The 16,040-nt window shown below is 44.4% G+C and overlaps 1 protein-coding gene and 1 pseudogene across 1 annotated transcript; one reads left to right on the forward strand and one right to left on the reverse strand.

The window, feature by feature from the left end:
- Positions 1 to 217: 217 nt before the first annotated feature.
- Positions 218 to 3,831, reverse strand: LOC120032392 (annotated as a pseudogene).
- Positions 3,832 to 10,373: 6,542 nt separating this feature from the next.
- On the forward strand, positions 10,374 to 15,261 carry LOC120032390. The gene is made up of 8 exons (XM_038978469.1): positions 10,374 to 10,444; positions 12,379 to 12,498; positions 12,772 to 12,891; positions 13,187 to 13,382; positions 13,487 to 13,540; positions 13,648 to 14,525; positions 14,619 to 14,727; positions 14,990 to 15,261. Exons 1-8 carry the CDS (start codon positions 10,439 to 10,441, stop codon positions 15,097 to 15,099), a joined length of 1,593 nt encoding a protein of 530 aa, XP_038834397.1. The 5' UTR covers positions 10,374 to 10,438; the 3' UTR covers positions 15,100 to 15,261.
- Positions 15,262 to 16,040: the final 779 nt, after the last annotated feature.

Below are 16,040 nucleotides of genomic sequence, written 5' to 3' on the forward strand. Positions count from 1 at the left end.
GATTCTAGATAACATCTGCTGTACAGGGCCATGGACCGATATAATGAATGTATATGAACTCAGCAAAAAAAGAAACGTCCCTTTTTCAGGACCCTGTCTTTCAAAGATAATTCGAAAAAATCCAAATACCTTCACAGATCTTCATTGTAAAGGGTTTAAACACTGTTTCCCATGCTTGTTCAATGAACCATAAACAATTAATGAGCATGAACCTGTGGAACGGTCTTTAAGACACTAACAGCTTACAGACGATAGGCAATTAAGGTCACAGTTATGAAAACCTAGGATGCTAAAGAGGCCTGCCGATTGCCTCTTCAAAGTGCAATTTAGGGAGATGGGTTAATCTGTGTGTGTGTGTAAAACTGCTACTTTAAGTTTCAGAACATGTACATAACCACGAGTTATGAGAACCCCTTCCAACGTACATCCTGCATGAACTTGCGACAGACAGGGCGGATCTCTTTGCTTAGGGTGGCGCTGAACATCATGCACTGCTTCTCGTGGGGTGTGAGCCTGAAGATGTCCTGAACATCACGCCTCATGTCTGAGGGAGAGACGATAGGAAAATATGGCCGTCACAAAAAAAGTCAACCCACTCAGCCTGAAATCCGAGGACTACATAAAATGTAAATACTTTCCTATGTTTTGGCTAAATCCTTACTTAAGTCACACCCTCTATCACATTCTGTTCCAAGATCCACTACTACTTAGTATGACAGTGTATTAGAAGTGCATTCTAAGTGGTATGCTAGTAGGTACATTGGAACACATGTTTTCAATTGACCATTCATCTGTGACATTTCAACTTACTCCCGTCACTCACATCTGGCATCAGCCCCCCTGTCCTACTCACCCAGCTGCTCCAGCATCTTGTCACACTCGTCCAGGACAAAGTGCCTCACGTTCTTCAGGTTGAGGGTCTTGTTGCGGATGAGGGCCAGGATGCGGCCGGGTGTTCCCACCACAATGTGGGGGCAATTCTTCTTCAGCACGTCCTCGTCCTTCTTGATGGACAGGCCCCCGAAGAACACGGCTGCCTTGACGGTGGGCATGTACTTGGAGAAGCGCTCATACTCTTTGCTGATCTGGAAGGCCAGCTCTCGTGTGTGGCACATCACCAGCACAGACACCTGGTAGACAGAGAGAGAGGTAGGGGAGGATGTTTAATACAGAGCTCTCTGGACAGCAGAGAAACAAAAAGCACACAAGATTATCCAATAGGATAGAAAAGCTGTGTAAACAGTGAGATTAAAAGGAGAACAAATTCAGACTGCAATTGGCCCAGCGTCATTAGGGTTAAACCGGGGTAGGCCGTCATTGTAAATAAGAATTTGTTCTTAACTGACTTGCCTAGTCCAAATAAAAGGTTAAATAAAGTTGGAGATTAGAAGTAAACACTTTCTTATGCAAGTATCCCCAGTTTCAGATTAAGCCTATTCCTAAACTACAAAGCACTCAATGGATTCTCCATTGAAAGCTATTTTTAGTGCAGGAGGTCTAGGCTTCAATGTAACAGCAATTCAGTTGCTGCTTCCACAATGTAGAGATTAATTTCATTATTCAACCACTCACCTGCCCGTCCACAGGCTCAATCTGCTGCAGGGTGGCCAGTACAAACACAGCCGTCTTGCCCATACCAGACTTGGCCTGGCACAGGATGTCCATGCCCAGGATGGCCTGTGGGATGCACTCGTGTTGGACTGAAAGACAGAAACGTAACTAGGGAAGTTAGTTAAGAACAAATTCTTATTTACAATGACGGCCTACCAAAAGGCCTCCTGCGGGGATTGGGATTACATTTTATTTTTTTAAATAGGACAATACACACATCACTACATAAAGAGAGACCTAAGACAAGAACATAGCAAGGCATCAACACAAGACAACACAGCATGGTAGCAGCACAAACCATGGTACAAACATTGGGCACAGACAACAGCACAAAGGGCAAGAAGGTAGAGACAACAATACATCACACTGACAGTTGTGGCTGCTTTGTAAGAGTGTCCATGATTGAGTCTTTGAATGAAGAGATTGAGATAAAACTGTACAGTTTGAGTGTTTGTTGCAGCTCGTTCCAGTCACTAGCTGCAGAAAACTGAAGAGAGGAGCGACCCAGGGATGCGTGCGCTTTGGGGACCTTTAACAGAATGTGACTGGCAGAACAGGTGTTGCATGTGGAGGATGAGGGCTGCAGTAGATATCTCAGATAGGGGAGGGGGGGGTGAGGCCTAGAGGGTTTTATAAATAAGCATCAACCAGTGGGTCTTGCGACAGGTATACAGAGGTGACCAGTTTAAGTATGATGTGATGCTTGAAGGGGCATACATGTATAACTCATAGTCCGAGTCCCAAATAACAACATATATATAGTGGATTACTTTCGACCAGGGCCCAGACACACACAGCACTAGTTTTGAACAAAGCCCTATCGGCCCAGCTCAATAATGGTACACTATATCAGGAATAGGGTGCCATTTGACATACACAGAATGGACAAAGTCAAAAACAGTCCTTGGTTGAAGGTGGGCAGTGCCTGTGAGGCTCACCTTCAGAGGGATGTTCAAAGCCAGTCGACAATGGCGCGGAGCAGCTCTGGTTTGAGCAGGAAGTCTCGGAAGCCAGAGCTGTGGATGGAGACGTAAGAGCCCTTTACCTCCTTCTTGCCCGCAGGTGTGGCGGTCTCCAAGGCAACCTGAGGCTCCTCATCCTCTTCATAGTCCAACAGCTCGTTGTCAACGTCGTTCTCTGCCATTCTAGAGAAGGGGTACTTGCATTAGTTGAAGCTAGGAAAGACTGGAGACTAGTTTGGGAGGGGGGGGGGGGGGGCTGTATCAACAATACAGTAAATTCAGAAGGTTAATTGAAATGCCAATTCAATAATCTATGTAAAATTCCTCACCATCTAACCTTAGTTATATTAAATGAGGATTCCAATTCAGTCTAAAACAGGATTCCAATCCCGTCTAACACAGGATTCCAATCCCGTCTAACACAGGATTTTCCCATATTCGGTCCTTGGGCCTCCAAGGGGTGCACGTCCCCCGTCGAGTTTGGGAAACACTCGTCGTGTATTCCTACATAACATTAGCTATGTAATATTCATATGCGTAAACATACTGAATTGTAATTGGATGCATTTTACCGCCATATCATACTGTGCTATGATTGGTTAAGACCACCCAAATGGTTAGGTGATGGTCGTTTTGATCCTGGTTGGCGATACGTTAACATGCCAGTTATAGTTAGCTAATAAAGAGCTACGTTAAGAAATATCCTGTAGTACTGCATTTTATTATTTTGTACAAAGCGTGCAAAACAAGACATGGTGTCAGAGTAAAAGGTCTTAAAAGATGGATTTTTCTGGAGTTCCTTCACCTCGAATGGACTGGGAGTCTACAAACTTACCTGATGCATGGCGTAAGTTCAAACAGCATGTGGCGCTGATGTTCACGGGTCCTCTGAGGGACAAAGGAGAAGAGTTAAAGTGCAGCTCCTCTGGATCGGTGAAAAAGGGAGAGATATTTACAACACATGGACACTTACCGAGGCTGAATCAAAGGTACTGAAAACATACCACGATCGTTTTGAAGCATATGTTGTGCCGAAGACCAATACGATATTCGCTAGGTACAAATTCCATGAGAAAGTACAGGGAGCTAGCGAGTCTTTTGAACAGTTTGTGACAGAGCTGCGTCTGCTTGTGAAAGACTGATGATGCAAACAAGGATGAGATGGTCAGGGACCGTATTGTATTTGGAATACACTCACCGCGAGTGAGAGAGAAACTTTTGAATGTTGGGTCTGAGGTAACGCTGGACAAAGCTATCGACATAGCCAGATCTCACGAGCTAGCGCAGGCTCAGATGAAAACCATTTCGCGCGGCAGCAAGAGCGCATCACGTGAACAAGCAGTGCACGCAGTCAGGCAGACATCAAAGCACACCTCCGGTGCGCAGAGAGCGCGTTTTAGAACAGAGCGAAACATAACTCCAAAACAGAGCGACACACACTCAAAACGCCCCAAAACATGTGGATATTGTGGATACAAAGTGCATGGCGAACAAGGAAATTGCCCAGCTAAAGGCAAACAGTGTACTAAATGTGGAAAATGGAATCACTTTGCAAAAGTGTGCAGAGCTTACCGTGGAAAAACAGTACACACTATGAGTGAAGATGAAATGTCAATCAAATCAAACTGTTTATTGATTCAGTGACACAGAAATGTCAAATATCAGAGACAGAGCAAGCCTTTGCTGACATTGAGATAGGAACACAAGGCACAAAGCTAAAGTTCAAACTGGACACTGGTGCACAAGTAAACATTATTCCTCTGAATAAGTACCGCAGCTTGACATCTGAGTGCGAGCTACAGTCCACCACGCGCAGACTGACTGGTTATGGTGGTGAACAGCTCCCAGTAAAAGGCACATGCACTTTCAAATGCAAATACAAGGAAAGTGACATGATGTTAAACTTTTATGTTGTTGACACTAGTGCACCTGCCGTGCTAGGTCTTAAAGCATGTTTACTAGAGCACCTGCAGTGCTAGGTCTTAAAGCATGTTTAGACATGGACCTCATCAAGCTAGTTTTATCAGTGACAGCACCAGTAGAGACAGACAATGTACTGGAGGAGTTTGCTGATGTTTTTACAGGAATAGGATTATTCCCAGGAGAATGTACCATTCACCTTGACCCAGACGCAACCCCTGTGGTCTACCCACCGAGAAAGATTCCCCTTGCTCTCCGTGCCCGTCTGAAGAAAGAGTTGGAGAGCATGGAGCAATCTGACATAGTCACCAAGGTTACAGAACCGACTGACTGGGTAAACGCCTTAGTGGTGGTGGAGAAACCACGCACAGGCAAGCTCAGAGTATGTCTCGACCCAAGAGATTTGAACAAGGCTATCAAACGCACCCATTATCCTTTACCGACGCTAGATGGCATCACACACAAGCTAGCGGGAGCACGCTACTTCAGTGTCATGGACGCTAGATCAGGCTACTGGGCTATCAAGGTCACAGAAGAGTCATCTAAGCTCACAACATTCAACACACCGTTTGGACGCTACAGGTTCCGTCGCCTGCCTTTTGGGATTATCTCAGCCCAAGACGAGTTTCAGTGAAAGATCGACGAAGTGTACGAAGGCCTCGACGGATTTGTGGCAATTGTGGACGACATCCTTGTCTATGGTCGAACCAAAGAGGAGCACGACCGAAACCTCCGCGCGATGCTGCAAAGGTCCCGCGAGAGAGGAGTCCGGCTCAACCCCGAGAAGAGCACAGTCGGCGCTACAGAGGTCAGCTACTTCGGACATCTTCTTACAGCGACTGGAATCAAGCCAGATCCACAGAAGATCTTAGCCATAAAAGAAATGGAGCCACCAAAGAACCGTGCAGAGCTGGAAACAGTGCTTGGCATGGTCAACTACTTAGCCAAGTTCGCACCCAGCCTCTCCAATGCTAATGCACCCCTGCGTCAACTGCTAAAGCAGTCCAGTGAGTTTCTCTGGGACAAGCAACACGACATTGCTTTCCAGAATGTGAAAGACTTGATCACGAGAGAACCAGGACCAATCCTTGCCTACTACGACCCCGACAAAGAGCTCAGACTCCAAGTGGACGCGTCGAAGTATGGACTAGGTGCAGTGCTACTGCAAGAAGGAAAGCCCATCGGCTACGCTTCCAAATCTCTCACAGACTGTGAAATCAACTACGCTCAAATTGAAAAGGAGCTCTACGCCATTCTGTTCGGATGTAAACGTTTCCATCAGTACATATATGGACGACAAGTCATTGTGGAATCCGACCACAAGCCCCTTGAGTCAATCATGAGGAAACCACTAGCCGCAGCCCCGCCAAGGCTACAGAGAATGATCCTTCAACTACAAAAATACGAGTTCACAATCACTCACCGTCCAGGCAAAGACATCCCTGTCGCAGACACACTCTCCAGGAAGTTTCTTACCTATAAGGACAGCAGCCTCAGTGAAGGCATGGACATGCAAGTGCACACTGTGTACAGCAACTTACCAGTTAGTGACACAAAACTGAAGGAGATCCAAGCAGAAACAGAAAAGGACTCACAACTCGCACAGCTGAGGAAAGTCATACAGGATGGATGGCCTGAGGAGAGGAGAAAATGCCCTCAGAGTGTCTCAGAATTCTGGAACCATCGTGATGAACTATCACAGATCAACGGAATAATTTTCAAAGGAGAGAAAATCATTATTCCTACCAGTCTCAGAGAAGAGATTTTGACAAAGATCCATGCTGGACACATGGGCATGGAAAAGTGCAAACAGAGAGCACGGGACATTTTGTTTTGGTCCGGAATGTGCAAACAAATAGAGGACATTGTTGGTAAATGCGCCATATGTCTTGAACGACGCCCCTCAAACACCAAAGAGCCAATGTTACCTCACTGTATTCCAGACCGACCCTGGCAGGTCGTGGCAACCGATCTGTTTACCTGGAACAACGAGGACTACATCGTAACAGTGGACTACTACAGCAGATACTTCGAACTCGACAAGCTTCACAGCACCACATCTGCAGCTGTGATACACAAGCTGAAAGCAGCCTTTGCCAGGCATGGCATTGTAGAGACTTTAATATCTGACAATGGGCCCTGTTACAAATCAAATGAGTTTGAATCCTTCACAAAAGCATGGGAGTTTACACATGTCACCACAAGCCCGCATTACCCTCAAAGTAATGGCCTTGCTGAAAAATCTGTGCAGATTGCTAAATCACTCATGGATAAAGCAAAAGCAGACAAGAGAGACCCCTACCTCAGTCTCCTTGAATACCGCAACACTCCAGTTGACAACTTCAAATCACCAGCCCAGCTGTTGATGAGCCACAGACTTCGCTCAATTCTTCCCAGCACCAACCAGCAGCTACAACCTGAGGTCGTCAGTTACAAGGAAATGCATGAAAAACGTACACAGAGACAACAACAACAAAAGCGATACTACGACAGGTCAGCTGACACTGAACGTTCATATCACGTCCGCACCGCAGAAGGAGCGGTGTACCGCCGCAATCGTCGTCACCTACTGAACACAAAAGAACAACACACTGATGAGATGAACTGTTCCCCTGAAAGAGAATGTGATGGACTAAACACACACACAGCACAACATACACCATACTTACCTGCAACACCACAAGAACTGTTGACTGACACAGAAGCATGCTCAGCATCATATCGCACAAGGTCAGGAAGAGAGGTCAAGCCCAGAGCTTTCCTAGACCTGTGAAATGTCAAAGGGTGTAGGCGGATCGCTGCCCTAAAAGAGTTCCAGACTGTAAACTTGTTATTGAAAGTTCACTTGCAATGCTTTGGTATTGTATTTGTTTGAAATGTTAAGATGTTATTTCTACAGTGAAAGCTGAGTTGCTGAGAATCCCTTGTTTGAAAAGTAACAGTATGTTGGATTATTGTTTCAGAGTCTATGTTGATTCAGTTGGTATAGTATGCAATATAAATGGTTACTTACCTTGAGTTCAAACTGCAGAGCATGTTTTCAAAAGAAATGCTTAGAATATGTAAACATTTTTTTTTTTTTTTAAAGAAGGGGGATGTAATATTCATATGTGTAAACATACTGAATTGTAATTGGATGCATTTTACCGCCATATCATACTGTGCTATGATTGGTTAAGACCACCCAAATGGTTAGGTGATGGTCGTTTTGATCCTGGTTGGCGATACGTTAACATGCCAGTTATAGCTAGCTAATAAAGAGCTACGTTAAGAAATATCCTGTAGTACTGCATTTTATAGTTTTGTACAAAGCGTGCAAAACAAGACAAGCTAGGTAACGGCTAGGCTGTTAATAATGCTAGTAGCAGGCCGCACTCACACCGCCAAAGTTGGACAGAACGCAAAATGGGAAGCGAATACATTTGGCACATAATCATTACAATTTACCTAGCTAGAAACAAGGATTGGACCAGCGACCACCCAGTAACTCAGTTTACAGTAGTTAGCCAGTTGCCCGATTCAATCAAGTTGAACAAGGAATCATGCCTCACTCTCCGCACAAACAATGGCAGCCGCCTCCTCTCATTCAAACTTTGTGACAGCAAAGTGCTATAAAGGGAAATAGGTTCCAAATGCAAGGTGAATATTCAGAAATAACGTTGGCTCAAATGAATAATGAGCAAGACATTTCTAGGGCCTAACTTGACCTAAAATGTAATTATCGGAACCAACCTGCTTTTAGTTCTGTTGCAAAACGTCTGGTTGTAACGGAGGCCAGTTGGTTGCAATCTAGTAATATGACGGGTTGAAAACCAGTTTAAAATTGGATAATAACGCCATTTAGACACATGGACCACCTACCAGTTAGAACTTATAGTATTGGAATTCAGATTTTAATTCTGATTGTAATTCTTAGGTTATGATTTATAGTTGGAAAAGTGGCCATAATAATGGAGGGCTAAAGTTAAATGTATTTCCTTATGTTCCTATACCCCAGGCTGGGACGCTCCAAGCGAGTGCTGGAGAGCACATGCTCCAGACAGATGTCCATTCTGCTGGCCATGATGGACTAAGCCTGCCAGCCCTGGTATACTGCCCCCAGGACAGGCCTCGAAAGGTAAGAAACAGCTTTTAGTTCTGTTGCAAAACGTCTGGTTGTAACGGAGGCCAGTTGGTTGTAATCTAGTAATATGACGTGTTGAAAACCAGTTTAAAACGAGATAATAACGCCATTAAGACACATGGACCACCTACCAGTTAGAACTAATAGTATTGTAATTCAGATTTTAATTCTGATTGTAATTCTAAGGTTAACCCTTATGTGACATGTCACTCAGTACCATCATGCCTATGGTGAAAAATTTGGTTTCTATGGTGATATGATTTCCCCACTGTTGTTATTTGTCTCAGAACCTTGTGCCAAAGCCCCCGCAAGGCCCCAGGCCCAGCCGAGAGGCCAATATAGCAAAGGCAGAAAAGAAGGCCAGAGAGGCTATCAAGGCTAGAAGGGGTAGGGAGGCTAAGGCAGGGGTGAAAAAACTAAGCCGCCAAGTAGTTGGTGTGTTGGCACTGCCTCAAACTCTTCTATCTCGAACAACCAGTTACAGTGAGTATTGATCTCCACTTCCAAAATACTTGGATTTATTGATAGAATTCTAAAACGATATATGGTGGAAGGATCAACTAATGTCTATGATCCTCTTTCTGTAGGTGTCCTGCCAGCTATCAAGAAGGGCACTAAAGTTACTAAAATGGAGACAACAGGTGGGTGTTGGTGACACAGTGTTTGTTCCTGATTATACAACTTCAATAGAATCGTTTCCGTGGTTACTAGCTTGTTCGGTGGTAATTCTGACTGTCTTCTGTTTCAGAACCCCTATGTCCCTTGACACCTGATGGGGAGATAATTATGACGACCACCCATGCAGCACGGGCAGCTCCTTCCCAGACCCTGGAAGAAGAGGTCGGGGGAGCTGAGGTCTCCGAGATGAGTGACAGCTCCCTGATGCCCACCAAGAACAGGCAGGACTCCCTGGAGAAGATTCCCTCCCTCCTACCAGGCAAGGACGACATCCTCCTTCGCAGCACTCCCTGTGCCACCGTCATGAGCCCCCAGACTCTGAAGTTTATTCTCCATGGCATCATGTGCCAACTGGAGGCCTCAGAGTCCCCCCAGACAAGGAGGGCCAATGACCCCTTCAGGCTGATGAAGGATCTCTTTGTGGAGGTCCAGCATGCCCTGAAGAATGCTGACATCTCTGTCGTCTTTGGCCTGGAGGAGAGCATCCAATTCAGTGGGGAGGATGCGGTGAAGGCCATCGTGAAGACTGCGGCTAAAAGATTGTCCCTGCGTTCGGATTCCAACCGGGCTCAACTGCGTGCCGCACGCTCTGGTAGCGAGGGAGCCATCGGGTGCATGGCGGACACCATCACACAAGTCATAGATGACTATTCCGAGAACTGGAGTTCCGACGGCCATTTTGGAGCCAAGAGGAGCCGTGCTAGTGGGAGATCACACTCCTCAACCTCCTCAAGGAGTGACGTCACCCTCACCGAGGAGCTCCTGGCTTGGAGGGAAACCCTAGATGAGGACCTAGAGGAGATGGCTGATGACAGCACTGGTTTGGAAAAGACCAGTGTAAGCTCAGCCATCTCTGAGAAGTCCCAGGTAATTAGATACCTTTCTGAAAGCACCAAGCCCATCAGCAGCGCCCTCTCCACAGACCTCAAGGACATCACCTCCACACAGGTGAGACAGCCAAGAACCAGTAGATCGTTTAGTTATTTGGGCTGTTTGATTGTGAGGCATCGACTCATTTCTGTTTCTCTCTCTACTAAGAAGAAAGAGAAGGAAGAGGCTATGAAGAAAGAAGTGAGGAAGTCAGGAAAGAAGAAGCGAGGAAATAACAAGGACCAGAAGAAGAACAAGGTGTCTCCTCTTGGCAATGATAGTAAGTCCTCATTTCTGTCAGTCAGCATGTGCATCTGTCTTCAGCACACTATTGTAATGTAAGGACGGGAGACTATGATGAAGTTATCAGGGTCTTATTCATTAGCCACTAAATGGAAGACAACGGACTAAAACAGGGAGGAACTTTCTTGAACTTGCCAATAACAAATGCTTGTTTTTGTTTTCCGTTTCAAAATATTTTGCTACTGTGTACCCTAATGAACACGACCCTGATTTCATGCCCTGTTCTCTGTCACCTGTTCAGGTATTGTAGCTGCAGATGAGCCTAAGAAAAAACAGGCTCTCCTCCCGCGGATCACAGCCGCCCTGGCAAAACTATTTTGCTTCCCCTGCAAAAAAAAAATGCAAAAAGTAACTGTGCAGAAGACGAGTTTGGGAAAACCCTGCTGCCACCTCCCCCAACCCATTTTCTAAAAAAAACTCTCAAAGCCAACAGAAGAGGGAGGGAGACAACACCCCCTACTCACAACTCATTTTATTACACCCCATTTAATTCAATAAACACAACTTGCAGCTATTTTGATCCTCTTCTTGTTGAGTTTTTTTTTACAGACCCACCTGCATGCTATAGATTCTTAAAGTCAATTTGCAGTCTACTGTCTACTACAGTATCATTGTTATGAGTATGTTCACTGTGCCAGTCATTTTAGCCAGTATAGGCTATAATAATGCCCTAACCTAATTGCAATTGACATAATAAGAGTTACATTTGAATAATTAAAATAGATTTCATTCGATTAGATGAGTTTATTAGTCACATACATAGGGGTCGCAGATGTAATTGCAGGGTACAGTGAAATTCTTAAGATCTGAACTCCAACAGTGCAGGTCAAAAAGATAAGTGACTGAAACAATAATAACAATAATAATAATATGCATAATATATACATATTTATTTACAACATTTACAAACCAACAGCCTGCATTCATCCAGTTTGTATAAAGTATGATAGATGTGTGACATGAAGCTATATGGGGCATTTTGGGCATAGGCATAACAATGACTGTCTTGGACAAATAGACATCTGGCTTAAAACATTTATTCATTCATGGGCAATATGTGTGCCTGCCCTGATCATATCAGCTTACTACATCTGTCTTCCCTCACCAAACCCACCAATGATTTGATTTATTTGACTATAATCATTTGATTGGTCCATATTATTGACACTAAATAGATGTTACGTTAACCGTAGCTGTTAAAAGTCCAATAGTGGGAGTGTGCAGACTGATGATGGCGCGACTTTAATTCCTGACTATTTCAGTTATGACCAACAGAGGGCAACATTTATCCATAAAATACGATAAAACCTCACTGAACCAAGGTGAATTGGGTTACATTGCATTTTTTTTTTAGATATCGTATGTGATCAGAAACAATGCATTCATTTCCCGGAGTGGTCGCTCTGTGCTTTTGTAGTTGACGTAATAGAAGCCTGTGACGTAAACGAACTCAAGAAAACGTTCAGTGCGCTACTTTTGGCTCAGTTGAGTTGATGCTTTGCAAAGGACAGTCATCCTCATGTTCAAATAAATCACTTTGAGTGGACAAAGGAAAAATTATGTGTGAGTACAGCAAAATTGGCCAAGATGTTGTAAAAAAAAAAAGTGAAATGTATTTTAAAATGTATGTTTATAAAAAAATGTCAGGTCCAATCTGAAGGGTGACTGAAAGCACAATGGATAGAAATCATAAACCGTTGAGAATAAATCTTCTAAAAGTAAGTCTCACAAGTGATAAAAAAATGTTTGTTCATTCTGGGGCTAACTCTCTTGATATGTAATGAGGCTATCTTCTTGGTAGTATAACCTATATCCTGTAAAAACAGATTGATATGATTTATAGTTGGAAAAGTGGGCATAATTAATTGAGGGCTAAGATTAAATGTATTTCCTTATGTTCATTTACCCCAGGCTGGGACCCTCCAAGCTAGTGCTGGAGAGCACGTGCTCCAGACAGATGTCCATTCCGCTGGCCATGATGGACTAAGCCTGCCAGCCCTGGTAGACTGCCCCCAGGACAGCCCTCGAAAGGTAAGAAACAGTTTTTAGTTCTGTTGCAAAACGTCTGGTTGTAACGGAGGCCAGTTGGTTGCAATCTAATAATATGACGGGTTGAAAACCAGTTTAAAACGAGATAATAACGCCATTACGACACATGGACCACCTACCAGTTAGAACTAAGAGTTTTGGAATTCAGATTTTAATTCTGATTGTAATTCTAAGGTTATGATTTATAGTTGGAAAAGTGGGCATAATAATGGAGGGCTTAAGTTAAATGTATTTCCTTATGTTCCTATACCCCAGTCTGGGACCCTCCAAGCTAGTGCTGGAGAGCAAGTGTTCCAGACAGATGTCCATTCCGCTGGCCACGATGGACTAAGCCTGCCAGCCCTGGTAGACTGCCCTCGGGACAGCCCTCGAAAGGTAAGAAACAGCTTTTAGTTCTGTTGCAAAACGTCTGGTTGTAACGGAGGCCAGTTGGTTGCAATCTTGTAATATGACGTGTTGAAAACCAGTTTAAAACGAGATAATAACGCCATTAAGACACATGGACCACCTACCAGTTAGAACTAATAGTATTGTAATTCAGATTTTAATTCTGATTGTAATTCTAAGGTTAACCCTTATGTGTGACATGTCACTCAGTACCATCATGCCTATGGTGAAAAATTTGGTTTCTATGGTGATATGATTTCCCCACTGTTGTTATTTGTCTCAGAACCTTGTGCCAAAGCCCCCGCAAGGCCCCGGGCCCAGCCGAGAGGCCAATATAGCAAAGGCAGAAAAGAAGGCCAGAGAGGCTATCAAGGCTAGAAGGGCTAGGGAGGCTAAGGCAGGGGTGAAAAAACTAAGCCGCCAAGTAGTTGGTGTGTTGGCACTGCCTCAAACTCTTCTATCTCGAACAACCAGTTACAGTGAGTATTGATCTCCACTTCCAAAATACTTGGATTTATTGATAGAATTCTAAAACGATATATGGTGGAAGGATCAACTAATGTCTATGATCCTCTTTCTGTAGGTGTCCTGCCAGCTATCAAGAAGGGCACTAAAGTTACTAAAATGGAGACAACAGGTGGGTGTTGGTGACACAGTGTTTGTTCCTGATTATACAACTTCAATAGAATCGTTTCCGTGGTTACTAGCTTGTTCGGTGGTAATTCTGACTGTCTTCTGTTTCAGAACCCCTATGTCCCTTGACACCTGATGGGGAGATAATGATGACGACCACCCATGCAGCACGGGCAGCTCCTTCCCAGACCCTGGAAGAAGAGGTGGGGGGAGCTGAGGTCTCCGAGATGAGTGACAGCTCCCTGATGCCCACCAAGAACAGGCAGGACTCCCTGGAGAAGATTCCCTCCCTCCTACCAGGCAAGGAGGACATCCTCCTTCGCAGCACTCCCTGTGCCACCGTCATGAGCCCCCAGACTCTGAAGTTTATTCTCCATGGCATCATGTGCCAACTGGAGGCCTCAGAGTCCCCCCAGACAAGGAGGGCCAATGACCCCTTCAGGCTGATGAAGGATCTCTTTGTGGAGGTCCAGCATGCCCTGAAGAATGCTGACATCTCTGTCGTCTTTGGCCTGGAGGAGAGCATCCAATTCAGTGGGCAGGATGCGGTGAAGGCCATCGTGAAGACTGCGGCTAAAAGATTGTCCCTGCGTTCGGACTCCAACCGGGCTCAACTGCGTGCCGCACGCTCTGGTAGCGAGGGAGCCATCGGGTGCATGGCGGACACCATCACACAAGTCATAGATGACTATTCCGAGAACTGGAGTTCCGACGGCCATTTTGGAGCCAGGAGGAGCCGTGCTAGTGGGAGATCACACTCCTCAACCTCCTCAAGGAGTGACGTCACCCTCACCGAGGAGCTCCTGGCTTGGAGGGAAACCCTAGAAGAGGACCTAGAGGAGATGGCTGATGACAGCACTGGTTTGGAAAAGACCAGTGTAAGCTCAGCCATCTCTGAGAAGTCCCAGGTAATTAGCTACCTTTCTGAAAGCACCAAGCCCATCAGCAGCGCCCTCTCCACAGACCTCAAGGACATCACCTCCACACAGGTGAGACAGCCAAGAACCAGTAGATCGTTTAGTTATTTGGGCTGTTTGATTGTGAGGCATCGACTCATTTCTGTTTCTCTCTCTACTAAGAAGAAAGAGAAGGAAGAGGCTACGAAGAAAGAAGTGAGGAAGTCAGGAAAGAAGAAGCGAGGAAATAACAAGGACCAGAAGAAGAACAAGGTGTCTCCTCTTGGCAATGATAGTAAGTCCTCATTTGTCAGTCAGCATGTGCATCTGTCTTCAGCACACTATTGTAATGTAAGGACGGGAGACTATGATGAAGTTATCAGGGTCTTATTCATTAGCCACTAAATGGAAGACAACGGACTAAAACAGGGAGGAACTTTCTTGAACTTGCCAATAACAAATGCTTGTTTTTGTTTTCCGTTTCAAAATATTTTGCTACTGTGTACCCTAATGAACACGACCCTGATTTCATGCCCTGTTCTCTGTCACCTGTTCAGGTATTGTATCTGCAGATGAGCCTAAGAAAAAACAGGCTCTCCTCCCGCGGATCACAGCCGCCCTGGCAAAACTATTTTGCTTCCCCTGCAAAAAAAAATGCAAAAAGTAACTGTGCAGAAGACGAGTTTGGGAAAACCCTGCTGCCACCTCCCCCAACCCATTTTCTAAAAAAAACTCTCAAAGCCAACAGAAGAGGGAGGGAGACAACACCCCCTACTCACAACTCATTTTATTACACCCCATTTAATTCAATAAACACAACTTGCAGCTATTTTGATCCTCTTCTTGTTGAGTTTTTTTTTACAGACCCACCTGCATGCTATAGATTCTTAAAGTCAATTTGCAGTCTACTGTCTACTACAGTATCATTGTTATGAGTATGTTCACTGTGCCAGTCATTTTAGCCAGTATAGGCTATAATAATGCCCTAACCTAATTGCAATTGACATAATAAGAGTTACATTTGAATAATTAAAATAGATTTCATTCGATTAGATGAGTTTATTAGTCACATACATAGGGGTCGCAGATGTAATTGCAGGGTACAGTGAAATTCTTAAGATCTGAACTCCAACAGTGCAGGTCAAAAAGATAAGTGACTGAAACAATAATAACAATAATAATAATATGCATAATATATACATATTTATTTACAACATTTACAAACCAACAGCCTGCATTCATCCAGTTTGTATAAAGTATGATAGATGTGTGACATGAAGCTATATGGGGCATTTTGGGCATAGGCATAACAATGACTGTCTTGGACAAATAGACATCTGGCTTAAAACATTTATTCATTCATGGGCAATATGTGTGCCTGCCCTGATCATATCAGCTTACTACATCTGTCTTCCCTCACCAAACCCACCAATGATTTGATTTATTTGACTATAATCATTTGATTGGTCCATATTATTGACACTAAATAGATGTTACGTTAACCGTAGCTGTTAAAAGTCCAATAGTGGGAGTGTGCAGACTGATGATGGCGCGACTTTAATTCCTGACTATTTCAGTTATGACCAACATTTATCCATAAAATACGAT

Source organism: Salvelinus namaycush, chromosome 39 (genome assembly GCF_016432855.1).
Source record: "Salvelinus namaycush isolate Seneca chromosome 39, SaNama_1.0, whole genome shotgun sequence".
Classification (NCBI taxonomy): Eukaryota; Metazoa; Chordata; class Actinopteri; order Salmoniformes; family Salmonidae; genus Salvelinus; species Salvelinus namaycush.